Consider the following 26,102-nt stretch of genomic DNA (forward strand, 5'->3'; position numbering starts at 1 on the left):
CAATGATATGAGCAACATCTAGTCACAAGCACGTGTGCATCCATAAACAAGACCTGCATCTAACTCAACATGGTATATCAAATCAGTCTAGAGCTAGGCAAGTTCAGTTTAGGAGAAATAAAAGCATCACCCATGATCTAGCACTAACAAGTAGGGAAAGGAAAGCAGTGCTACTCATACTCATACATGTGAGCCAAAACAGCCAAAGCATGTTGCACACATTCATTTTTCAACCAAATTTATAGCAATCAATTCTTAATGCCAGGGGTTGAAAGCTTGTCTTGCTTTACTTAGCAACGAGGCCAAGTCTATGTCAAAGACAATCAGAAGCTTAAAGCACTCATTTCAGTCATGCACAGTCTTGCCCGGGTTCTCAGAAGTGCAAAGTGACCCGTCCCGAAAGCTCGATCAGTGCGACAAGCAATCCCACCTGGATCTTTTCAATCCATTTCAAGAACAGTTCAAGCAATTTTATCAGATTTAGATTATTTCAAGTATGAATTGCTGAACGAAAAGTCACACTAGCATGAATAAGATAGCAAAGCATATCAACACGCCCTAACATGCTAGTAGCCAAGACAGGGTGATCAAGTTTTCAGATTTTTAAATCAAAATAGCTTAACTCAGATGATGTCATATACACAATGGAGCACGCTATACATGATCAAGTTTATCAACTCACACTAGCAGGCACTAGAAAATCATAGCAAAGTATACAAGAATGCTAGTGCAAGTGAGACAATGCAAAATGCAAACATGTACCATGCATATGAACAATGCAACTACCAAACCTAGAAAACAAAGAGAAGCAAATAAAATCTACAAAGCTAACCAAAGAAAAGTCAGCAATCAAAAGGGGTAACAAACCCCAAGCTCCCCTCGCAAGCGAGCAAAGGTGTCCTGCTCAAGCGGTTTGGTGAGAATATCTGCGGTTTGCCTCTCTGAAGGGACATGGACCAAGTCTATGTGGCCTCTCTCATGGTTATCTCGCAGGAAATGAAACCGGATATCTATGTGTTTGGTTCTGGAGTGTAGGACAAGGTTCTTTGCAATGCTGATGGCTGACATGTTGTCTACAAAGATGGGAACCCTACCGAAACTCAAGCCATAATCCTGCAAGGTTTGTTTCATCCAAAGTATCTGGGAGCAGCAGCTAGCAGCGGCAACATACTCAGTTTCTGTGGAAGAAAGCGCTACGCTAGCCTGCTTGTGAGAGGACCAAGACACCAAAGATGTACCGAGAAATTGACAAGTGCCGGATGTCGACTTGCGATCCAACCGACACCCACCGAAATCGGCATCAGAAAAGCCCACCAAAACTAGAGAAGAGTCCGCAGAGTACCAAAGACCAAATTCAGGGGTGAATTTCGGATACCTGAAGATGCGTTTCACCACCTGCCTGTGGGAGGTGCGCGGTGAAGCCTGATACCGCGCGCAGAGGCAGACACTGAACTGGATGTCCGGTCGCGTCGCCGTCAGGTACAGGAGAGAGCCGATCATGCTTCTGTACTCCTTCTGATCCACCGCCTCGCCGTCCAAGTCCTCATCAAGCGCTGTAGATGTGCTGATCAGAGTCGGCTGAGGAGACAAGTCACTCATGTCGAACTTCCGCAGCAAGTCTGTAGTGTACTTGGCTTGATGGACAAAAGTGCCCTGAGGAGTTTGCTTGATCCGCAGCACGAGGAAGAACTGCAACTCACCCATCATGCTCATCTCGAACTCCCTGGACATCTGCTCAGAGAACTTGGAGACAAGAGCGTGAGAAGAGCCACCAAAGATAATATCATCCACGTATATCTGAACTAAAAGAAAATCAGTGCCAGATCGCATGAGGAACAAGGTTTTATCAACACATCCCATTTTAAAGCCCTGAGCCAGCAAAAAGGTTTTCAATCTATCATACAAGCTTTAGGTGCCTGTTTCAAACCGTAAAGAGCTTTCTGAAGTTTATAAACACGGTTTGGAAACTTGGGATTTTCGAAACCAGGGGGTTGCTTCACATAAACCTCTTCTTCGATGAAACCATTCAAGAAGGCACATTTAACATCCATTTAGAAAACTTTAATACCCTTGGAAGCAGCAAATGCAAGAAAGATTCGAATAGCTTCTAAACGAGCAACAGGGGCAAAAGTTTCCTCAAAATCAATACCCTCTTTTTGGCAAAACCCCTGGGCAACAAGACGAGCCTTGTTTCGAACAACCAAACCATCCTCACCCTGCTTGTTTTTAAAAACCCACTTCGTTCCGATGGGATTACAAGCAGGTGGAGGCTCGACCAGAACCCAAACTTGGTTTCTTTCAAAATTTTCAAGTTCCTCATGCATGGCATTGACCCAATTAGAATCAGAAAGAGCGTGTCCAATATCTTTGGGCTCAAAAGAGGCAACAAACGCTGAATGAGCAAAGCCAGCGATACTTGTTATCTTGGACCTGGTGACTCGCTCGTTGAGATCACCTAGCATATGTTGAGGTGGATGGCGACGCTGAATGTGTCGCGGTGCTTCCCGTGTCGAAGTCACCTCCTCCTCAACCAGAGCTGGTGCCTCCTCAGGTGCAACTGGTGAAGCCTGAGTCACCTCCTCGATCAGCCCCTGGGAAGTAGACGTAGTCGGATCGGGGCCGTCGTCATCATCCGAGCCCGTGGCAGAGATGGCTGGGTCCACAGCACGCGTGGTAGCCTCAGCCTCGCCCTCTGCAGCTTCTTCCTCCTTATCTTCAAAGATGGAGGTGCCGAGCTCATCATCTCCTGCAACTTCAAAGACAGAAGAATTGCATGGTGCAGTCTCGTCGAAAGTGACTTCACAAGTCTCTTTGACGATGTTAGTATCAATAATCAACACATGGTACGCTCTAGAGTGAGAAGCATAACCGAGAAAAATACCGTCAAACGAGCGAGACTCAAACTTATCAAGATTTCCATCTTTCAGCACAAAGCACCGGCAACCAAAAACTCTGAGATGATCAACACGGGGCTGGCGCCCAAACCGCAACTCATAAAAAGTCCTGTGCATGAAAACACGCAAGAAAATGCGGTTGGACACGTAACAAGCGGTGTTAACCGCCTCAGCCCAGTATTTGCGAGGAGTCCTATGCTCATCGAGCATCGTCCTCGCCATCTCAACCAGCGCCCGATTCTTCCGCTCTACAACTCCATTCTGCTGTGAAGTGTAGGGAGAGGAATACTGGTGTTCGAGCCCTTGATCACTACAAAAGACGTCAAAACGAGCGTTTTTGAATTCTGTGCCATTGTCACTGCGGATCGCTCTCATGGCCTGGGGTAACTCGTTTTTCAACCTCAAGATCAAGTTTCGAACAAACTCGAAAGCCTCATCCTTGGTTCTCAAGAAAAAGACCCAAGAATAGCGAGAAAAGTCGTCCACAATCACAAGAACGTAACACTTCCCACCAACAGACATCACCCGAGAAGGACCGACAGTGTCCATGTGTAGCAACTCTCCAGGGTGAGAGGTCATCACATGATTAACAGGCGGATGTGAAGTGGCAATCGTCTTCCCGTGGCGACACGGATGGCAAATAAGATCCTTTTCAAACTTCAATTTGGGCAATCCTCGGATTAGGCCAAGTGAGCTAAGTCTCGACAACAAGTCAAAGCTCAAATGTCCAAGTCTCCTATGCCACTTCCACAGATCAGAAGAAGGACCAACCATCAAGCAATGCGAAGGGCCAAAAGGAGTTCCAGAGAAGTCAACCAAGAAAACCCGATCGCGAGGTGTAATCCGGCAAACCAAATCTCCCCTGGAATCCAAAACACGCGAGCAACCCTCCTTGAAGCGAACCTCAAACCCCTCATCAAAAAGTTACGAAACAGAGAGCAAATTAAAGCCAAGATTCGAAACCAAAGCAACTTCTCTCAGGGTAAAGCGATCAGAAACTCGAACAGCGCCAAGTCCACGTATCTTTCCTCTTCCATTATCCCCGAACACAATGTACTCCTTTGAGCGCATCGGGGTGAGGCTGGAGAACCATTTGTCATTTCCGGTCATGTGGCGCGAACAACCGGAGTCCATGATCCACCTGTTCTCCAAGCCTCCGACCTGCACATCAGTAGTGAGACAAAGGGTGAGCAAATGTCTCAACACTGGGGTTAGCAAAGTGAGAAACAAACCAGTGTCGAGCCATTTGCTCTACAGAAGGGTTATCAAAACCAGACAAAGCGTATCCCCCGTCCCGTCTACCGCGTGACTGACGAAAACCACCATGAGGAAAGCGTGGAGCATCGAAACCTCCTCCAAAGCCTCGGTCCCGTGGTCCATAGCCGTACTGAAAACGACCAGGAGCACGGCCGGCAAAGCGACCACCCGCTGGAGCACGGTAACCACCACCGTCTCCCTGACCTCCACCTACACGGCGCGCCCTAGCATCTGGCCTACCACCACGCCGAGAAGGACCATGCACCCGAGCAGAGTACATGTCCGCGTTCCGTCTCTCCTGCTCTCTCCTCACAGCCCGCTTCCTCCTAAAGTAAAACTCCTCCAGGTGACATTCCCTGTCATAGAACTCGCAGTGGTACCTCATCTCATGCTTGGGAGGTGGAGGCCTAGCCTGCGGATGGGGAGGAGTAGCCCTCTTCTTCTGGGCAACCTGGGCTGTGGCAGCAGGGAGCGTATCGAGGGGATTCCTCAGCGCATTGGGCTTTGGAACCCAAACCTGCTTCTGCGGAGGTGCTTTTGGTGGTTCTTTAAGCACACCATCCGCGGGGTCAACAAGCGAAGGCTGTGTGCTCGTGCTAGAAGTGTTTCTAGCAGCCTTGCCAATCTTACCATACAACCTGTCAAAGTCTGACTTTGTGTATGTGTAACCGACCCCAAACCCATCACCATGCTTGAACTGCTTAATCATCATGCCCAACTGTGGCTCACTGCTAGAAACCCAACTCAGAATCGCCCTAAGGTATGTGTTCTCATTGTCCAAGTTGGCTTTCTCTACCGCAAGATTATCCAAATCAGAGATCAAACCAGGGCAAACAGAGCAGTCAATAGGTGGGCTAGACTCTACGACCTTAGTCTTTCCAAAAGACTTGATCAAAGCGTTCTTCTCCTCTAGCTCCAACCTAAGCGTGGGACAAAGTTTACAAGTGCCAAGCAAAGCAAGCCTAGATCTAAGCTCCTCTAGTTCACAAACAACAGTAGCAAACTTGGACTGCAAAGAAGCTAGATCAGACTTGAAGATAGGACACTCATCGCATTCAAGCACATCACTAACAATGGGAGCGTCCTTGACAAGTTCAAGCTCATGCTTGGTCTTGGCTAGCTCGTGAGCCACGTCAGAAAGCGAAGTCTTAGCAACATCTAAGTTCGCGACGTTCTCATCATGCTTGGTACGGAGAGCAACAAGATCATTCATGTGAGATATGCAGTCAGCGCACACATCCTCACTAGATTTCTCCCTAGCACAAACCAGCTCAGCCCTAAGCTTTCTACGCTCTCTAGCTGCTTCCTTAAGTAGCCTCTTCTGGTTGTCGAGAGCGGCGTACAACTCCCTAACCTCTGTATCAAGTAGGTCGATCGTGGAGTTTATCTCTGAATCGCTCTCGGATCCAGGAGAAGAGCCGAAGTGCGTCGGTGTAGCATGTCCACCTGAAGACGCACGAGCACCATCGGCTTCACCCGCCATGGTGCAGAAGCTCTTGCGCCGACCGGCCGCCAAGCAAAGGCCGATGAAGCCGGTGGCTTCCTTGTCCCGCTTCTTCTTCTTCTTCTTCTTCTTCTTGTCGTCGTCGTCGGAAGTCGGTGAAGAAGAGCGGTCGGTGTCGGAGCTCTTGTCGAGGTCGCTGAGCTGCGCCAGGAAGGCCTTCTCCCGCTTCTTGGCCTTGTACTAGAAGCGCTTCTTGAGTGACTCCTTGTCGAAGCGTCCTCTCTGGTCACGACTGCGGTGCTTGTGGCGCTGACGCTCCTTGTTGGAGCCTCCCTCGTCGCGGTCGCGGTGGCGGTAGTAGTCGAAGGAGTTGTTCTGGCCACCACCGGACTTCTTGGGACAATCGGCGATGAAGTGGTTCAGATCGCCGCAGTTGTAGCACTCGGGGTTCTTCTTCCTCTGCCTGTTGTGGTAGACGCGCTGAAACTTGCTGATGAGGAGGCACAAGTCGTCGTCGCCCAGCGTCTCCAGCTGCTCATCTGAAACAGAAGGCAAAGAGGCAAGAGAAAAGCCAAGAGCAGAGTTAGTGTTAGAGCTCGATCCACCTGGGCCAGTCACAAGAGCGACGCTCTTGGAAGGAAGGGCACCATTGAGCTTGGCTCGTGTCTAGTTATCCACCTCCGTGGCCTTGAGCTTGCTGAAAAGCTCGTTCACGGTCGGAGTCTCATAGCCTGCGGACTCAATGATCGTGTTCACCTTGAGATCCCATACAGAGCGGTCAAGTGCGTAGAGCAACTTGAGAGCCTTCTCGTGCTCTGTGTACTCAAGGGCACCAGCAGATCTGTTCGCATTGACTTTGTTCACAATCGACTGGAAATGACTGAACATCAAGTCAATGCTCTCACCCGCCTCCTGTGTGAAGTTCTCGTACTCACGCCGGTGAGTCTCGAACAGTCTGGCCTTCACCTGAGGTGTACCCTCGTGGTAGTTCTCAAGACACGTCCAAATCTTGTGGGCTTTCTGAAAACCCTGGACGCGTGAGAACTCCGCACGAGAAACGCCAGCGAACAAGGCATTGACGGCCATGGCGTTAGCCTCGTGCTGGGTCACCTGAGAGGTGTGGTCCGAACAGCAAGCACCTCGTAAAGCTGGTTCGTGGTAATCTCCCAGACATCGGCTCTCATGCTCTGCAGGAAGGCTCTCATGCGAACCTTTCAGTAGGCATAGTCCTCGCCGGAAAATACCGGATCTTACCAAGACTCGTCATGGTCGCCGAGTGGTTTTCGAACCGGTTAAGGTACTGAAAACCTCAACCAAGCTCTGATACCAATTGAGGGACCGAAGCCGGCGACCAGAGGGGGGTGAATGGGAGCCGATCAAAATTTCTTCAAAATTTGAAACGTCGGCCTATATCCCTAAAATCACCCAAGCCCTCAAGCGTTCTGACCAGAGTTTGGAATAGCTATGGAAAAGGTAAACCAACACAAAAGGCCTCGAACGAGCGAGCAAAACCACGAAGCAAATCGGAAGCGAATCGGGAAAACTGCAGAACTGATCTGCCTGGACCGGTCTGACCGGTGCACTGTACCGGTCTGACCGGTCTTGGCTGTTCAAAAACTAGCAGACCGGTCTGACCGGTCTTGCCTACCGGTCTGACCGGTGGCACCCAGAAAACCCCCGAAAACTTGGATTCAAACGATGAATCTCAAACAAACGACCACGAAAATCGATGAAACTTGGAGGATAGTTTCGCCCTACTCCGTGAACATATCCCTAAGAGATCTCGTCCTAAAGATCAACAAATCTTGAGAATTCGAGGAGAGATCAAGAAGGATTGGGGTTTTCTCAAAAACTCAATAACTCCAATTCGAAAAAGCTTGTGATTCCAGAGGGTTTAGAACGGGGCTAGAAGTACGGGAATCACAGCAAAGAACTCGTAGCCTCCTCGCAATTAAGTGCGCCAAAAAACAAAGTCAAAAATCCATCACACAAGGCACAAAACGAGGAGATGAGTTTGATTCAAAAAGCCTAGAGGGCACGAGGAGGTTAGGGCCTCCTTTCCCAATCAAATCCACACAAGGTCTCTCAAATCCATCAACCAAATCTACTCTAAAGAGAAGAACAGAGGGAGGGAGACGCAGGGGGGGCGGCCTGGAGAACAGAGGAGTCCACGAATAGATTACAAAAGCCGCACTTAACCTAACACAAGTGAAGGGATATTTATACCCGCGGGACCGGTCAGACCAGTACGCTGGACCGGTCAGACCGGTTGGTTAGACCGGTCAGACCGGTGCCAGGGACCGGTCAGACCGGTTGGCCTGCAGCACCCCCTGTACACGATCTCATCCGACGGCCGAGATTCTTTTTTCGAAACAAAGTCTTCTCTGCGATACCATCATCTTGATGAAGATCAGGTCCGCGGTTTTGGAGGGTCCGCGAAACCCGGGTAGGAGGCCGGTTTTGAGAAAACCGCCAAAACCTCATGCGCGGGAAGATTCCCGCCTCCACGCCGTGGCCCTAGACGCCGTTCCCGCCTGGGCCTTCTGACGGCCCTAGACGCCGCCCGATGCCCGTCACCTCCTCGCTCGCAGCGAGGCCCTAGACGCCGTCGACGCCCGTCGCCTCCGTCAGTCCCGAGACCGACGCCCGTGCCTCCATGACTTGGCGTCTTCAACCGCCGTCCGCCTCCTTGGTTTTGTGGCGCAAACCAAGAAACCCGCCTTCCGTCGCCGCTTGCGCCCTCGATCCAGGAGTGGACGCCACAGCTGCCACCTGGTCCGAGCTTCGGTCCCGGCTGCCTTTCACCGCCGTCCACCGCACGGTCCATCGGCCACTGCACCTTCACGGCAGCTCCCCGTCGACACTCGACGCCCGTGTACCTGCAATCCAAAGACCAAGCGCACAATCACACCCCACGGTTGATAATTCACTCATCACAGACAAAATAGAGTACTCTCGTTCGTCAACTGCGCCGTCGAGCATCCGCACCTCCGGCGCGCAGCTCACGACCACAGTCGCAGCGGTCGCCCCCGTGCCCTCCGCCCCTTCAGCTATTGACGAGGCGTCGCAGATAGGCCCAACGTTGGTCGGCAGCCCCTCCACAGTCGCGTCGTCCGCGCATGTCGTCGCCGCGACGCCCGGCAGCGTGTTGGCTGTCGCTGCCGCCAACTGATCCAACGCGTGTTCGACCTCCGCAGCAGTTGGAGCAGTGTCCGATATGATCCTATTGAAGACACGACAAGCAGGGATTAGCTGTTCAGTTGCTGTCACCTCGGACCAGGCTCCATTCCTGTTGGCGAGATGGGGTGACACTGGCTGGTCATCAAGGCCAAGCCTATTGGCCAAGTAGAAGGCCTTGTTGATGTAGTCCAGGCCTCCGCGGATCCAGGGGAGGGCATTGCCGTTGAGCCCCTCAACAGCAGCAGTCTTGAGCAGTCGAGCTTGCAGCTCCGCCGGAGTCTTCTCCCTCAACTCGGCATTGCTGGGGAGCACAAGGGTGCGTAGGCAAGAGTGCCTCATCCGTTGCACCGTGTCAGCTCAGCCTGCAAAGGGAGCGGATCGGAGTGCCCCTGCATGCGCCCCGCTGCACCGTTTGAAGAAAAGCACGATCACGGATCGATCCGCCGCTTCTTCTCATCTTCCCAGAATAATCCCCGGGGCTCCCCGGGTCGAACCTGTCCAGCGGGCGGTACAATGTTGCTCTGCAAAATTGTGCAGGTCGCACACTTGCACGTCGGCACGCGAGGCACAACAATGATGCGTGGGTCGACCCGTGGGTCTCCAGGGGTCAACAAGGTCACGACCCTGCTGCTCCTCTCTGTCTTTGGGATCGATCCGCTTCTCTGTCTTTGGGATCGATCCGCTTCAATCCACGGATTGATTCAAGGAGCGGAGCAATTTCGTAAGAGGGGCGACCTGGACCCCTTGTAGGGTGAGTGTCAGCCCGCCGCCTGCCGCCCGTGAATTCGCTATCCCGACGTCGTGGCGAACGGGTGCATTCACGGCGTTCGCCGCGTGCGTCCCGACGCGCCTGGCGTGTTCGGCCAGTATCAGACCCCCGGCCCGGGTGCTCGTAGTCGTCGGCGTCGTCGTCATCATCAGGTCCCCAGAACCGTGGCCAGGTGAAGCCCTGGTCCTTGCACGTGCGTCCAAACGTGCAGTGCAGCTCTTCGTCTTGTTGTGCGCCCTGGTCGCGTTCAGGTGCCGCCGTGTCACGGCCACGCCCCCCACGGACAGCAGCAGCGCGGCGTTGGTCGGCGTTGTGTCGGCTGCCGCGCACCAGAGCATCGCGGTGTCGCTGTTCCTCTTGCCTCCCCGCGCAGTCCGCAACGAAGGTGCTTGCTGCCCGCTCCCGCGGCGGCTGGGTAAGGCGAGCCGGAAAAGTGGAGCGTGTAGATGCCGGAGCACCGTCAACCACTCCGTAGCGCCAGGTGTACGCCCGCTTCGTTGGCTTGGCCGCCGCCGGGTTGGAGATGGCCCCTTGGAGGTCCTGCGCCGCCATCGTGTAGTCCTCCAGAAGACCTACATGCAAGAAGACATTGAAGCGGATGCCCTGATGCCTCCGGTTCGGTTGATCTTGCGTGACGAAGACCGCGGCGGATCTGTCCCCCGGCCGGTGGGTGAACACGAGCCCCACCCTCTTGGGGATGGCGCTCGGGTCAGCCGTCCAGGCCCACAGGTCGATGTGCCGAGTGTCCTGCGGTTGCACCAGATCAGTGTTGATACACTGCAGGGCGCATCGCCGGCCGATGACGCGCTCCACGATGTCCGGCGTCCAAGCATGCCCAGGGATGCCGTCGAGGTAGAGCCGGACGCGGTAGAAGAGGCGCAGCCCCAAAGCGTGTGTGAGGCTCCGCCAACGCCGTAGGCAGATGTCCATGCCGCGGCGCGTGAACCTTCCGCGGCTCCGCGCCAGGTCGCAGTCCTCCTTTCGCTCGAACCGGATCAGGAAGGGCTCCGGCTGAAGTACGGTGACGAGGATGTCCCCGCGGCGGAGGTGCAGCTCGTCGAGCAGGAGATCTTCGATGTCGCCGGCTCCCGCTCCGCGCGGCAGATGCAAAGCCCACGGCACCAGAGTGCAGGCTTCCCAGTCTCGAGCATCACTGTAACGACCCGGCCCGGGATAACGGCTAAGATCTACTCTTCAAGTTGAGTAAACCACACCTACTAATTAATCCTCTTGCGCTTTCGTCCTCGCTTCGCGCAAAAAGGATCGATCCGGAATTAACTAGCTTCCCGCGACCGGCTATTTAAGCTGGTCTGTTCCGTTCTCAGATCATCATTCCGAGCTACAGTGCCCCGTCTGCTACAGTAACCTCGGCCCAGCACTATTCATTTTTGGCCCACTGGCCCAATGGGCTGATCTGTTACAATCACGCTCAAGGTCGAAGGAGTTGGGGACGAAGACTGTCTCCTCCTCCGGACGTGTGTGCGGATCCCCAATTCTGTTCAGTAATAGACCAAGATATTTTGGTAAAAGCTGCAATTCAATTAGCATTCTTGGTTGTCTTCAAATTTTACACAAAATCTGTGTTCTATTTTGCATATTTGCTCATGCGTTGGCAAACTGAGGTAGAGGTAAATGATTTATATTCTTGCATTCATGATCTAGACTTATTTTTCAAGCAGCGACACTAAATCTGAATGGCTGTGCAGAAATTTCAAATTGCCTATGGACTATATGATAGCTTCATTGTTTCTTATCATGTCCAGTTAGCAAGCATTTGAAAATGTACAAGACCGATCAGTTTGCAGTTTTATATTATTCCCTGAAAATCTCAAGCTGTATTTAGTTTTCTTTTTTGGCTACACTTTTATGTCCACGAACCTGGTTAGCTGGGACTCAACACAAGATAAGTATGACCTTTGGTGTATTAGGGGTGATGGAAGGAGCCAGTACCATAAATTTATGTCTTTTACCATAGTACTCTTTTCGGTTTCACTAAATAGTGACTTATGCCTTAACCTTTCATCTTGGTAAGCTTTTTTCTGTCCAATTGGGATTTTTGGTTGTAAAAAGTATAGAAATCTTGACCCTGACTCCCTGAGTGATATGTGCAGGAGACTTATGCAATAGATAACTAGATAAACAGGTATCATGTTGTATGATGATGTTGCTTCTCTATGTCTCCAACCCATGTTGTCGTTGAAACCTTTAAAAATGATTGTGCAAATATAGCATTATGTAAGTGCATGATCAGTGCAACAAAATCCATACACTGGTATTTACGACTGCTTTACGGGCGCGGCTGCCTTCCTAGTAGTCTCACGTACGCGTCGGCTACTCGGCTCTCTAGGCTGACACCGGGAACCGCCGGTGCCCTGTGGGCCGTGGCTTTCGGCGCCGCGCGACCTCTGCTACAGACGCCTGGGAGCCCCACCGGCTCCCGCAGCAACCGGCGCTGGTTCTTCTAACGGAAGCGGAACCTCGAACGGTCACCGACTACCGGGCCCCGCCCGTCAGGCGGAGGGCGGCGCACCGTCCGTCGCCGTGACCACCGGCGACCGGACCCCGGTGCCCACGCGGCGGTTTCTTCCACACGCGTGGCCCCTCCCGCTGCAACCCCCCGTGCACCGGCCGCACGGACCACGCCCACCTCCCGCCGTCCAGAGCACCCTGGGCCTCGGGTCCGGTCCACGCACCTGGTCCAGCCACCAAAACGAGACGCCTCCACGGGGAGCCATCGCCCCGTGCTCCTCCCTGCGCCCTCCGCGTGCACCAGAAACGGCCAGCCGCCTGCCCCCCATACTACTCCCTCCCTCCCACCGCGCGACCGCGACGGCTGCTCGACGCCCCCCCCCCCCCCTCCCAGCAAGCATCGGCGCTGACCGCCCGGCCATGGACGCGTTCCTCCCCCCTCCGGCGCCGCCCGCCTCCGCGTTCGGCGGCGGGGGCGGGGTCCCCGCGCGCGGGCACCACCGGCGCGCCCACTCCGAGACCTTCATCCGCCTCCCCGACGCGGACCTCCTGCTGGACCCGGACGCCGACTTCGGCTTCTCCGACATCGACTTCCCCTCGCTCTCCGACGACTCCCCCGCCGCGTCCGACCCGACGCCGCAGCCCCAGCCCCAGCAGCCCGCGCCCCCCGCGCCGCCGCCGTCGGCGCCGCGGCCGCCGAGCGGGGCGCACATGCGGAGCCTCTCCCTCGACGCGGCCTTCTTCGACGGCCTCTCGCTGCAGGGAGGAGGGGCGGGGGGCGGCGTGGCGGGGCACAAGCGGAGCGGCTCCATGGACGGGGCCACCTCGCCGTTCGAGGGCGAGTCCGCGCCCCCCGGCGCGCTCCCGGACTACGCAAAGAAAGCCGTGCCCGCCGAGAAGCTCGCCGAGCTCGCGCTCCTCGACCCCAAGCGCGCCAAGAGGTGCTGAGTTTTTTTTTAAATTTTTTCTCGAGCAGTCTCCCTTAGCTTGTGCTCTACTTTACTTCCGAGTTGATTTGTGGTTTCGAGATCCGTATCCTTGTTGATGTTTCGAGGGTATCTTGTTGTTGAATTGAGGTGTAATTTTGGGATTAAGTCGCAGTTCCGCCGTGGTTTGCAGGATCCTGGCGAACCGGCAGTCGGCGGCGAGGTCCAAGGAGAGGAAGATCAAGTACACCAGTGAGCTCGAGAGGAAGGTGCAGACGCTGCAGACGGAGGCCACCACGCTCTCAGCACAGCTCACGCTTCTTCAGGTAAGGAATGATGCCTTGGGTTCTTTGACCGGTTACTTACAATAATAGTATCTTGTGGTTGGTTTGTACGAAACGTATGATTGCCTCAGCCAGCCCCTATGCCCCTAATTATTTGACTCCACCTTGTCTCGTGCTACAAGTACCACACACTAGGCATTATTTTATCCCATCTCTTGAAATTTTTAACCTTGTGGCGTGATGTAATCATCTAGAGAAAACAAACGGTTGCCCTCACCACATCCTCTTGGTATGATTGGTCACATTAATGGTTCACTATTTTGGCTTTATCAATTCCCCTCAAGGAACTTGAACTTGGGTTTTCAACAAGAATTCTCTCCTGACTGGTTCGTGGATAAATTTCTCCTATGCCACCGGAATTTTAGACATTCCTTTATTTAGGCATTTTGTAATCGATAAGGCCTCAACCAATTTAGGCATTCTGTTAAGGATATTTGAACTTTCAAGTTGGGATTTTGAACCTTTTGCTACAAATGATATATATGTTGCCTTCTGTTTTATGACACTTCATGTATGCATGTGTCCTGCTCACCAAGTTCTTTCCAAGTTTTGAGTTGCTATTAGTGCATGTTGGTATCACCAATTGTCGGTGTCATTTGTTTGAATTTAGTTTTAGTTACGCATTATTTTTGTATACAGATTTACATTCTTCAGGCTCAAAATATTTATGCCCTTACATTTATCTGTCTTACCGTAGTTTAGATTAATAATTTTGAGGTCATCCTCCCACTTTATGTTCTGTATTAGCTGAAACCATGAGTGGCTATTAGCAGAAAAAGTTATCCTCCAAGTTCCCTTGGTTTGCAAATGTCTTACACATAATGCATTTGTTTATGTAAGCTAGCCACTCGACAATATTGATAATTCGATACACTATTTTTATGATAGTCTACTAAAGAAATGGTCAAAGAAGTATTTCTCCGGAGGTATATATTGTACATTGTATTACTAGTAAGTAACGATTGAGCACATAGTGGCATCAGGTAACCCTATTTCATTATGGGTACCATTTTGCATTCATCTTGTATGCTCCTCATCGATGCAGATACCTTGTGTAGGGCTTTAGGCTGTACAATTGTTATAGCCTCATTCTCTCAGTTCAATTGCGCTTGCAAATTATGTTACGTGAAGGCTGGGGCGAATATTCGAGACTGAAAGATGATTATGTTGTGGGGAAATTTAGACAACTTGTACTTTTTTGCTACAAGATCTGGAGCAGAATAAGCTGATTCATGCAAGTGCAGTTGGATCTTGAATTGTGGTCCTATATAGACCTAATGACGTGCTAGTGGATGTGTGAATTAAAAGTTGCCATATTATCTGCAGCCAAGCGACAATGACCTTAGATGTTTAGCCTTTGGTTCATGGCTAACACAGCTCAAACGTTGCAATAAATTTTGATCCTTTTTATTTAACAAATTTGTCTGCAAGTATTGTTGTAGTTGATGGGACTACTGAAGGATTTATTGCACCTAAAAGTAAGGGTTATAATGGAGATGCCTCTGTACGTTGATAGTTAAGTTATGTCACAAACACGTTCTCTGTTTGAAAGCTGAATTGATTGGAGATGTGGAATCAAATGGGTGGTGTTAGGCCGAAGCTTTGGTTTTGGTGGTTGGGGGATGGTAACCCTACATTTATCTTTCTCCATAAAATTTGGCCAGTTCTGGAAAGCAAGAAAAAGAACGAAAATAAAAGGATGTTCTGAAAAGTTAACCAGATCTTAACTTTGTTGGCCACTAAGACTATCTTTTTGTGCTATTTTGATACTTTCTGATTGGCATGATTTTGGTTTGCCACTCCATTGGTAATCATCCATGATACTGTCTGTGGCAGATCATTAGGCCTGTAGCTATGTGTTTGTTTCAGTTAGGCATAGCCTTATCCAATGTTTTTCTTTTTGTGCCCCTAGTGTATTTGGTTCAAGAACATCTCTAATATTGTTTCCTTTATCGTGCTGAATGCAGAGGGATACCTCTGGTTTAACCACCGAGAACAGGGAGCTCAAACTCCGGTTACAGGCCATGGAAGAACAAGCTAAACTTCGAGATGGTATGTCCTAGTCATCTTTGAGAAGCTCTTAAGGCACTGTCATATAGGCCCCGTGGGAGATTGACTTTTCCTGTTTCAAGAACATTACAAGGCAAGCTGTTGAAACCCCTATTGTGTTTGGTGCAGCTCTGAATGATGCCCTGAGAGAAGAAGTCCAGCGGCTTAAGATAGCTGCTGGGCAAGTCCCTAACATGAACGGGAACCCCTTCAATGGAGGACTACCACAGCAGCAGCAGCAGATGGCGTCCTATTTCTCACAACCGCAGCAGATGCAATATTTCGGCGGCCACCAGGGCCAGCATCACCACCACCGAACCTCTTCAAACGGTGGTGGCCAGTCCCTGAGCGACTCGATGGATTTCATGTGAGGCGACTAGACCTCAGGTTCCTGAGGCCACAACACAAACTGCAACTAAAGTACTGTAAAGGTAGCTGATGTATACCATATTCGTATGAGATGTATCATTCTTATGCTAGCTAGCTGTTCTTTGTACCATTAATCAAAAAGTCATCCATGCATGACAACCATACATTATCACTTTGGCTTTGGGGTTTAGATTCCTTGACTGATTGACATGTTGCCCCTGTAAAGATGTTCCTATAGTAGTGAATGGAGTGGTTTTCCGGTTGGAACTCGTGTGGTTTCGGGTGGGTTGGTGGAAGACCACTGAACTACTCAGGCCATTACATTTCCTGCGTGCCTGAATGACAAAGATGGATGGACCAGCAGTTGCCGACGGGAGTGGGAGTATGCCAGACGGCATAAACAGCTTGTCAGGTGTCGATGTGAATGTCTTATGGGAACCTTTTGGCTTAATTTGGTTTTGCTCTCTTTGTCTTTTCAAGCTGCGATGCAAGATGAAAGGTCCATTTTACTGATTTACTCTCCAGTCCTTTGCTTAAAAGCTGAGCAATAGTTGTTGCAAATCAATGTACCGATTTACTTGTCGCACCATTTACGAGTTTCGTGGTTTCAAGTTTATCAACTCCATTAGGAAGTTATGTATATGGTACTCCCTCCGTTTTTACTTAGACTGTTAGACATTGTATTAGGTTTGTCGTAAGTCAAATTTAAGTAACTTTGACCAAGTGTAGAAAAATATAGCAATAACTATATTATCCAACATATGCACTATCAATATATTCTTCATGGTGGATTCAATAAAACAAATTTGCTATCATAAAGGTATCGTAAATATTATTATTTCTTTTTATAAGTTTGGTCAAAGTTTGCTAAATTTGACTTGGGACAAAACTAATACGACATGTAATTAAAAACAGAGGGAGTATACTGTATACATGTTAATTACTTCTTGATGTGTCCTATGGAGAGCTTTCTCCCTTCATTTTCAGTTGGAAGCTGAATTTGTACATTGGGGGGGCAAACCAGAGGTTTTTTTTTGAAACAATACGGCAAGCTTTATTCATTCAAGATAGTTACATTGTTCATCAACGAGTCTAAAATAAAACTAGGGGGCTCATCAACCCAAATATAATTTTGTTTACATTTCTGAGCTCTTCTAGCTAAATTGTGAGCCACCTGATTTGCCTCCCTGCTACAGTGTTCAATAGAGGTTTTCGTTAGTCACTGATCTACCTAGGAGTAATTTTTAGCCAACATGCTATGCGGAAAAACACAAGAAGGCGAACTTAACAAGCCCATGGACTATTAGAATCGTGAGCCCAATTAATTAAGCCCAGACGCAACAGAGCTAACAGTCAACAAGCCCAACCCACCAGATGCGAAAAATCCAGCCCAACTACTTGAGCCATGGACTGGCGCCCCGTGAAGTCGACACGTGTCCTCCTCGGCCCATCCACTCGTCGCCCGCTCCTCCTCCGCCGCCCTCCCCGTCCGTCTCCGCGGCGGCGCCGGAGACCGGGACCCAGCGCGGACCGCGGCGTCCCACCACCGATCTGACGATCCTCTTCCGTCCTCCACCGAGAACCCGGTCCGACGCAGCGCCGAGTCAGCCGGTGACGACAGCCGCTGCTAGCTGCTCCGTCCCCGTGGCCCGTGCCTCCCCCAGTTGGCCTGGCCCGCTCCGACCTCGGATGCAGCAGGTAGGTAGCCCCCCGACCCACGCTTTCCGCATGGAGATTCTCCGCGCCCTCTCGTTCCACGCTGGTTTCGTTGTCGCGGTGCGGCGCGCGGCGCGCTTCGCGTGGCGCACACGGTTGGTGGTCGGCACACGGGGAAGGGAAGACCGCCGCGGCGATCGCCGTGCGGTTGCAGGTGCGGATTAGGCCAAACCGCACGCGCAATCATGGAATTGCCATTGCACTTGCACTTGCTCATACGTATGGGGGGGGGGGGGGGGGGGGGAGGGAGACCACGGCATCCTGTCTCGTCCGCTCCCCAACCACGTGCATTGTGGCGGATTTTTTTTTAATTAGGATGTTACCCTACCTAGAATGATTTCTTGATTTGTTTTTTGGGGGGATGGATGCAAGGGTTTCCATTGGCGACCCATTTTCATTTTTTAAGCTGCATCGAGAACATTCATTTTTTAAGCTGCATCGAGAACATGCCACACTGTCGTAGTTGTGGGCATTATCTGTAGCTAGCTAGTTGGTGATCGAAGAGGGTTGGGAAACCAAGCAGGGATGTAGATTCAAGGATGAGACAAATTTCATTCCAATTTTCAGGAAAATAAAGCTAAGTTTTCTCCTAGAACATGGTCTACTACATGATGTCTCCTCTCTAATCTCTTATAATGACATAATCCTATTTCTAGTCTTGAGTCACGAGTCATGGCCACGTCAAGCAGAGACAATCAGATGTTTGGATTTGACTTTAGAGACTGACTTGGACATTAGCTTGCTAAGCATGTTAGCAGGAATCTACCCTGCAGCTACTCCCTACTCCTTTTGTTTTCAGTTGTTAGGCAGCTAGATTATGCAAGTGATTGTGACAATAATGTTCCTTTTTGTTTACCTCCCATTTTCAAACTTCACTTTGTTTCTGCTTCTTCATAGCCGTTGAAAAATTTCCCGTCATCTTGCTAGGATCATCATTCAATAATGAACTGGTCTGCTGAAAGAGAAATCAACCTGACCATGCATTGCCGCACTGGATTGTGACATGCTGCTTGCACACTCAAACCTGATATTTCTCTGTGCTCAATGCGCTAGGATGAAAAATGAAGTATTCACCAGAGTGGGCCCTTGCTTATACTTAAATGTAGACAATCACAATTGTACAAATTGCTATTTACCTAGACGAGAAATATGGTGTCCTCTACTGCTGCTTTGTAATCCGTTTTACTTCTTGGACCTGATGCTGCCATGCTGGAATCTTTACCAGGCTGGCAGGCTCTCGCCGAAGTTTTAAATTGGGACTGTTTTACCCACCATTAGCTCATTTACACTGCACCTTCTCACTCGTGGGGGCATGTGTAATTTTTTGTCCCGCCCCCATAGAAAATTTGTGCCGGCAGAACAAGTGAAGGCTGATGTAGGTTGTTAGTGACTTGATGAACTAACCAATGAACAGCAATACGAAAAACAGCATAGCCTTTAACATGTGCCAATCTGGAAGTGCCTTTTATTTTGCATAGAGGAAGACTGACTTCTTGACCAAGAACTATGTTTTTTTTTATTTTCGATGGAGGCACCGCCAAGGTAGATTACTTTATTTTAACCTAGTAGCCTAATTGCTGGCATTGTGACCTTCTGCTTGCTCCTGTTTCATATAAACCAAAGGGTACTGTGCAGTGTGCAGTGTGAGTGTTCATCTGTATTCGACTTGCCACTTGTTGATACATTTTTCAATAGTTCATTATTGTGTAACTTAATCTGTATTAAGAATGATGATACTTTAAGGTGCATTAGAAAAGCCTTGCTGGTGATAAGGAGACCAGACTGAGTTGATGATGCCGAACACAAGACAACAGGCTGTTATGGTGCTGTTGTCTTCTGCTATTGCTACAGAATGCTTCTCACAACAACTGAAGGCATTTTATTGGGGGCGATTCCTACTCCCACTTAGTTAATCTAATTGCAGTAGCAGTACTGAAAATGCTGACAAGTTCAGTTTATATGCACAAACTCTCATCTCACCTGTTGTAACATTCATTCATTCTTGACATGTGATGATCATCAGATACTCCGCTTATGACTAGTAGTCTAGGACTCCTAGGGGCAAAAATGAATATGATATATACATTTTTTTTTTGCAGTAAGCGGGCTCCATCAATATCTCCCAAATCATCATGCTGATTTGACTATTATCTACTTAATTGCTTTCGTCTTTTTCCAGTTTCATCACTTGCTAGCTATAATTCAGATGATATTGAGACGTTCCACCTGCCGGCTCAGTTCATCTAATGTCATTGACAGGAAACATGTTCAATGAGCATGGTCAGTTATTAATCTCCCAAATCTATAGTTGACTAAACCGTAGTCATTTCTACCAATTTCATGGAATTAATTATAATTCACTATGGCAAAACCTTGGTCCCTACGAAATTAAATGCTCTAGAAATACATACATTTGGGATCAGATTAATTTCTTCTTTATGGCAAAACCTGTAGTACGGTTTTATATGTCTGGCCTTGAAGGTAGTTGTGTGATCATGTCCTGTGATTATCCTAAAGCATCATACCAATTCAGAATTTATTATTTTTCTTCTTTTTCGAAAAAAAAACTTCTCCTTTTCACTGCCTAGGATTGTTCATATATATTCTGAAATCCTTTTTTTCTTGTTGAACATGAGAAGGAGAGTACAAATGAATTCAGAATGCAGAGTTAATCTTTTATGATGTGCAGGTGGCACGAGATTAACTTGTTATTTTGTACCAGACACAATTTGGAGCAATGCAGGACCAATTCTTTACTTCCTTTTGAGAGGAAAAAACAAGAATCATTAATGCCAATCAGCCTAAAGCTGTGCATCATTGTACTCCATCCACAAGCTGCTGCCATTGCCGATCTTTGGAACTGATCATGTTCCTTGCCATGTTAAGTCCAGGACAAAACTTCATAAGTTCAGAATAATAGCAAGAGGCAGCTTGGAGCCAAGAAGCCTATTTGGCCCGCACTTATTTTTTGGGTGTAAGTTCCCCTTCACAACAACTCTGCTGCTTGGACAATCATCATTGTTCTTGTTCAGTTCCGTTGTAGCGGCGACATCTGATAACTATTTATATTCTGTGAGAAAATGACTACATTGACTACGTTCAGAATATGCCAACAATTAACTAGTGAAGCCTCATCCTACAATAGCAGCGCTATATGATGTCTTGATAGGTATAAAATAAATATGCGTCTATTGAAACAAGTTGGTGTCATGAACTCATTGGACACTGGTAATAATTGAACGCCACTATGGGATATGATAACTGTGTTTCGGCTGACTTTTTTTATTATCAGAACCATCTTATATAAAATGCAAGTTTATACCCTTTTTATGGATTAGTTTAAATGAACTGTATATACACTGTCGAACTCATAGTGTAGCTATTTCTTGTGCACAAAGTTGAGATTTAAACAAAAACTCTGCATCTATGTTTGCATTTTGGCTTTCTCCTTTTTAATTGTAATTTCTACATGACTCATGATAAGATCAACAGAAAGTAGTAACTTGACACACAAATTTCTTATTCATATAGTAGTCGAGTCCAGCAAAAGACTATATGGCTAGATGCTGACACGTGGCAAGAAGCATTACAGGAATATGCCCTCAACGTGCTCTGAGTTCCATCTACGTCTCTGTGACAGCCCAACAAAGTGACACGGCACAGTGTCTCTTATTTTAGTATGTATACTCTGAAGTTGGTTGAGAGCCCCCACAAAGAGACAAAAACCTTTGGTCAGATCCATGTTGCACCAGAGCTCCAAGTTTAAGACAGTTTAGCTTGCATTAGCATGAAGGTCCACATCATATTCTCTCTTTTCTCCAATGTTGTATCCACCCTTTGTCTCCTCATTCTGTATATAAGTGATACTAGAGCATATGGATCAAAGCAACTCTTATGGTAGACAGTAGGCAAATGGAAACCATGTCATATCCTTGTTCTCCCCTTCTCTCCTTTCCTATACACGAAGAGAGTAGTTATTCTCTATGGTCTCCTCAGCTAGCCCACCATGAGAATTCCTCTATCGATTCTAGCAATACACATGGCCATGAGAATTCCTCAGCTTTCCCTTATTTTCGAGAAGACTGCGAGTTCTTTGACACCACTGCCATAGATTCTAGCGATACACATGGCCAAAATGCTTTTCATGTTGATGTGTTCACCCATTGTCCTGAGAGGCTTCTGCAGCAAGAGAGTGGTAACTTGGTGACTATCCAAGAGGAGCTCATGGAGGAGAACAGTCTAAGTGATCTCCTTCTCACCGGAGCAGAGGCGGTCGAGGATGGGGATTCAAGCCTTGCCTCGGTAGTGTTCTCAAAACTTGACGAGATTCTGCCTTTCACCTTTGAGAATGCAGCAGCCAGCTCTTTTGATCGGCTGGCCTACCATTTTTTCCAAGGTCTGCAGTCCCGGATGTCTGGTGCATCCTTTCCATGCTACCTGCCAGAACCAGAGCAGTCTGGTACCATGTCTGTGCACCAGATGATACAAGAGCTGTCGCCATTTGTTAAATTCACGCACTTCACCGCCAATCAGGCCATTCTAGATGCCACCTCAGGTGACATGGATGTTCATATCATTGACTTCAACCTCAGTGAGGGCATCCAGTGGTCATCACTCATGTCAGACCTCGCTCGCCAAGGTGGCAAGTCGTTCCACCTTACAGCAATCTTAGTGGATCCTGCTGATGACAGTAACAACACTCACCACACAGCTACACGGTGTCTTGCAGAGTTCGCTGAATCCTTAAACCTCCCCTTCCACTACAGCTCTCTTTGTATGCACAACAAGGAGGACCTGGAGGACTTTTCCAGGAACTGTGAAGGCTCAATAGTTGTCTCATGTGACACAACGAATTTGTGTTACAAATCGTGTAGCAAGTTACAGATGCTACTACTTAGCTGTGTCAAGAATTTACAGCCTAAGTTAGTGGTCATCATAGAAGAAGAGCTGGTCAGAATTGGAAAAGAGGTTTCTACAACTCACTCTTCGTTTGTGGAGTTCTTCTTTGAGGCATTGCACCATTTCACCATGGTGTTTGAGTCCCTGGCGAGTTGTTTTAGCACTAGTAACAATAGCGTCTGCCTGACGCTTGTGGAGAGGGGTATGGTGGGGCCAAAGATACAGGACTTCGTGGGGCAGTACAGGTCTGTGGCACTTGGGGTTCCTCCTCAGGATTTGGAAGGGTTTATGTCCAGTGACCTTAGTGCCTGTAATATTGCTCAGGCCAGGATGCTGGTTGGGTTGTTCAATAGGAGCTTTGGGGTCACGCATGAGAAGGGCAGGCTTCAGTTGTGCTGGAAGTCAAGGCCTTTAATCTCTGTGTCTGTTTGGACTCCTGTGTGAAAGGAAATGAGGATGTGATGGTTTTAAGGGCTAAATTTTCTTGTAAGAGTTTGCACTGGGGATTTTTTGTTGGAAGATATCTTGTAGAATGCAATTAAAATGCTAGTATTCTGCTGGAAGTTTAGGGCTCTCTAGACCCTGATCTGTGATTGCATAATCTTTTTAGGTTCTTGCAGTGCAACTTTTACACATGACAAGTGGCAGTATATTTTATCCTTCTCTAAGAGGGCGTTTCTTCTGAATTTTCTCAGGTAGGTGCCACTCCTGCATTTCAGTTTCAGGTTCTTATGGTATCAGGCTACTGTTGATGTTGATGTGCTCTTACCTTTTGCTTTCCAGTGTTTCAAATCACAGGCCATACCGCCACTTAGCGACGTCCTTCTCCACTCCAAAAGCTGTAGTAGGCAGCTATGGGGCGGAAGGAAATCCAACAGTGGTGCCGCCTCGCCAGCTGCGCCTTCGCGCGCGCCTGCTCCGCCGCAAGGCGCTGCCCCGGCCCTCGGGTCACCTCTCTGCATGCGCAGGGCTCGACGACTCCTCCCTCACCGCCGTGCGGCTGGCCATGCAAAACTTTCAGAGTTTCGACATTATGATGAGTTGATGACTGTCCATGTTAAAACTTGTATCTGTAACTGGCATCTTCAGGCTTCAGAACAGAGAAAGAAGATGATCATCAGTAACTGGAAAGTGCCGATGGTTGTTAACACTTGTCCTGCAATGTTATGTGTAAACTTTCAGAGTCTCGACGCTATTGATGACTGTCCATGCTGAATAATATCTGTGCTGGCATTTACGGGCCAAACTTTGTAGGAGCATCTACAGCTGAATTCGAAGTGTACCCAAACTTTGTAGGAGCATCTGCAGCTGAATTCAAAGTGTACCCCCTTTGGGGGCCAGTTTCCTTCCAAAGATCAGAGGTGAAAGTATGATCTTTCAGTAGCTTCAGAAGATCACCTGCGCCATTCTTTGTCTGTTTTAGAGATCAATTGTACTCTTTTTTCTTAAACTTTGTAATAAGTGGCTGTGTACGTTTATGGATGTAGAGGCCGGATTGGTAATCCTTTTTCTAAAAAAAATAGTGTGGGAAACCTGATGCCAGGTACATATATGTTGTAAGCATTGATTATTATACATATCATGATCCATTTCGTGGTTGTCGTTTTATAAACCTTTAATCATGTAAAATGTTTGCTATCTATAAGTGTTCCCTCTAGTGGCTCATTATTGTACCAACCTAGTGAAATCTTGCTACAAATACACTCAAATCGTTACTCATAACAAAAAACATCACATTATGAGCCATACTTTTGGGTCTGTTTAGTTCCGGCGCAAAAAAAATTTTTGTTGGAATCTTGCTAACTTGAAGTACTAAATGAAGTCTATTTACAAAACTTTTTGTACAGATGGGTTGTAAATCGCGAGACGAATCTAATGATGCTAATTAATCCATGATTAATCAATAATTAGCAGATGGTTACTGTAGCATCACTGTTGCAAATCATGGATTAAGTAGGCTCATTAGATTCGTCTCGTGATTTACAGCCCATCCATGCAAAAAGTTTTGTAAACAGACTTCATTTAGTACTCCATGCATATGTCAAAACATTCGATGTGATATTTTTTTTTGTGTTTACGGGATTTATAGGGTGGGAACTAAACATGGCCTTTATCTGATGTCTATAGAAAAAAAACCTGGCATGATCCTGGACCTATATGTTTCACGTGGGCCTAACGGCCAACAAGCACAACAATACCCCTGATGTTGAGTGATGTCAACATCTGACAAATTAAGTTCGTGGCCCTGTTTGGTTTGCTAGTCTAAGAATCTTGCACGCATGACATGCTAAATGAAGTCTATTTGCAAAACTTCTTCAGAGATAGGTGTAACTTTTCGGGACGAATCTAATAACGGTAATTAATCGATAATTAGATGATTGTTACTGTAGCTAATAATGGATTAATTACCGTCATTAGATTCGTCGCGAAAAATTACACCCATCTCTGAAAAAAAATTTACAAATAAACTTCATTTAGTACTTCATGCATGCGAGATTTTTTTTCGAATTGTGTGCACTAGGAACACTAGTGCATACCAAACAGGGCCCTTCTCTACCAAAGTAGGTAGTAGGTTAGGTTATTGTATTTTCGGATACCGTAACTCCACGTGGCGATTGGGGATCGATCATGCCGACGCCAACAAATTAAAGCTAGCTAGCTACATGGAGTTGGAGCCTACTAGGCAGAGCTAGAGAGAGCATCCTTGTCTGGGCATTTCATTCCTCTGCTGCCAGTGCCAGATGTGGACGGCTATAGATGGCCATGCTGCCAGTGCCAGATGTGGACGGCTATAGATGGCCATTCGGGCGGCCCGGCCCGGCCCTGGCCCGAGCCCGGGCTGGCCCGTTCTTAGCCGGGCCGTGCCTAGCCCAGCCGAATATCGCAGCGGGCCGTGCCGTGCTAGCCCACGGGCTCTCCCGGCGGCCCAGGCACGGGCCCGCATGCCTGTTTTGTGCCGGGCCAGCCCGATGGAGCCCGGCACTACATCACAGGCCGGGCCGCCCGAAGCCCACAAATAAAAAAAACCGTCCGCCGCGCTTCTAGGCTGCTAGCCGGTGGCCGTCGCGCGCGCCTCCCGCAGTCCGCCGTGCCTCCCGCCAGCTGCGCCCGTCGGGACGAGCAGGGGCCGGCGGCAAGGGGCGTGCGTACTGCGGCCGGTGGGGAGGAACGGGCCAAAGGGCGGCCGCCGGTGAGCTGGTGAGCGACAGCGTCGAGGACGAGGCGACGGGCGAGCCGGCGAGGCGAGCAGGGACCGACGGCAAGGGAGGGGCGAGCGTCGGCCGGTGGAGAAGGGCGGGAGCGCGGCTGCGGGATATGCGGTCTCCACGGGAGAGAGGGGCGGGGTCTGCGGGGAGCAGGGGGTGGCGGCAGCACTTGATGGAGGTGGGATGCGCTGGAGCCTGGAGACTTAGGCTAGGGTTTCTAGTTTTATACTCCAGTGAAAGATATGAGGCCGGAAGGGGAGGATTAATTGGGCCCTTGACGGGCCTATATTTTTTTACCGGGTCGTGTCGTGCCGCCCAGCGGGCGGGAGTGGCAGCCCAGGCCCGGCACGCCCCACCGGACCGGGCCAGCACGGGCACAGAGGCTACCGGGCCATGCCGGATTTGAGCCGGGCCAAAAAAACGTGCTTTCGGGCGGGCTGTTGGGCTGCGTGCTGCATGGACATCTATATGGACGGCATATCCATGTCTCCGCGACAAAGCAAAGCACCAGCACCCCTGCTGTTTAAGGCGCGTTTGGCCCAGCTTCGGTTGCTTCGGCTTCAGTCACTGTAGCAGTACT

The 26,102-nt window shown here is 49.2% G+C and overlaps 3 protein-coding genes across 13 annotated transcripts; 2 read left to right on the forward strand and 1 right to left on the reverse strand.

Moving 5' to 3' along the window:
- Positions 1-9,391: 9,391 nt before the first annotated feature.
- On the reverse strand, positions 9,392-12,435 carry LOC120645338. Its single transcript, XM_039922139.1, has 2 exons — positions 12,425-12,435; positions 9,392-10,697 (listed from the first exon to the last, which is right to left on the reverse strand). Exons 1-2 carry the CDS (start codon positions 12,433-12,435, stop codon positions 9,392-9,394), a joined length of 1,317 nt encoding a protein of 438 aa, XP_039778073.1.
- LOC120643651 (transcription factor VIP1-like) lies at positions 12,360-15,970 on the forward strand. Its single transcript, XM_039920073.1, has 4 exons — positions 12,360-12,954; positions 13,133-13,265; positions 15,251-15,335; positions 15,462-15,970. Exons 1-4 carry the CDS (start codon positions 12,434-12,436, stop codon positions 15,701-15,703), a joined length of 981 nt encoding a protein of 326 aa, XP_039776007.1. The 5' UTR covers positions 12,360-12,433; the 3' UTR covers positions 15,704-15,970.
- A 1,167-nt stretch (positions 15,971-17,137) lies between these two features.
- On the forward strand, positions 17,138-23,922 carry LOC120643652 (protein NODULATION SIGNALING PATHWAY 2-like). 11 transcript variants are annotated; one of them, XM_039920079.1, is made up of 4 exons: positions 17,138-17,399; positions 19,597-19,697; positions 20,107-23,011; positions 23,100-23,922. In XM_039920079.1, exon 3 carries the CDS (start codon positions 21,312-21,314, stop codon positions 22,758-22,760), a length of 1,449 nt encoding a protein of 482 aa, XP_039776013.1. In that variant the 5' UTR covers positions 17,138-17,399; positions 19,597-19,697; positions 20,107-21,311; the 3' UTR covers positions 22,761-23,011; positions 23,100-23,922. The 11 variants fall into 11 exon arrangements, 10 of the variants coding, with proteins under 10 accessions (XP_039776013.1, XP_039776015.1, XP_039776010.1 ...); XM_039920081.1 differs by having other exon boundaries at positions 20,140-23,011; XM_039920076.1 differs by having other exon boundaries at positions 19,597-23,011.
- Positions 23,923-26,102: the final 2,180 nt, after the last annotated feature.

The sequence above is a fragment of the Panicum virgatum genome, chromosome 8K (genome assembly GCF_016808335.1).
Source record: "Panicum virgatum strain AP13 chromosome 8K, P.virgatum_v5, whole genome shotgun sequence".
Lineage (NCBI taxonomy): Eukaryota > Viridiplantae > Streptophyta > Magnoliopsida > Poales > Poaceae > Panicum > Panicum virgatum.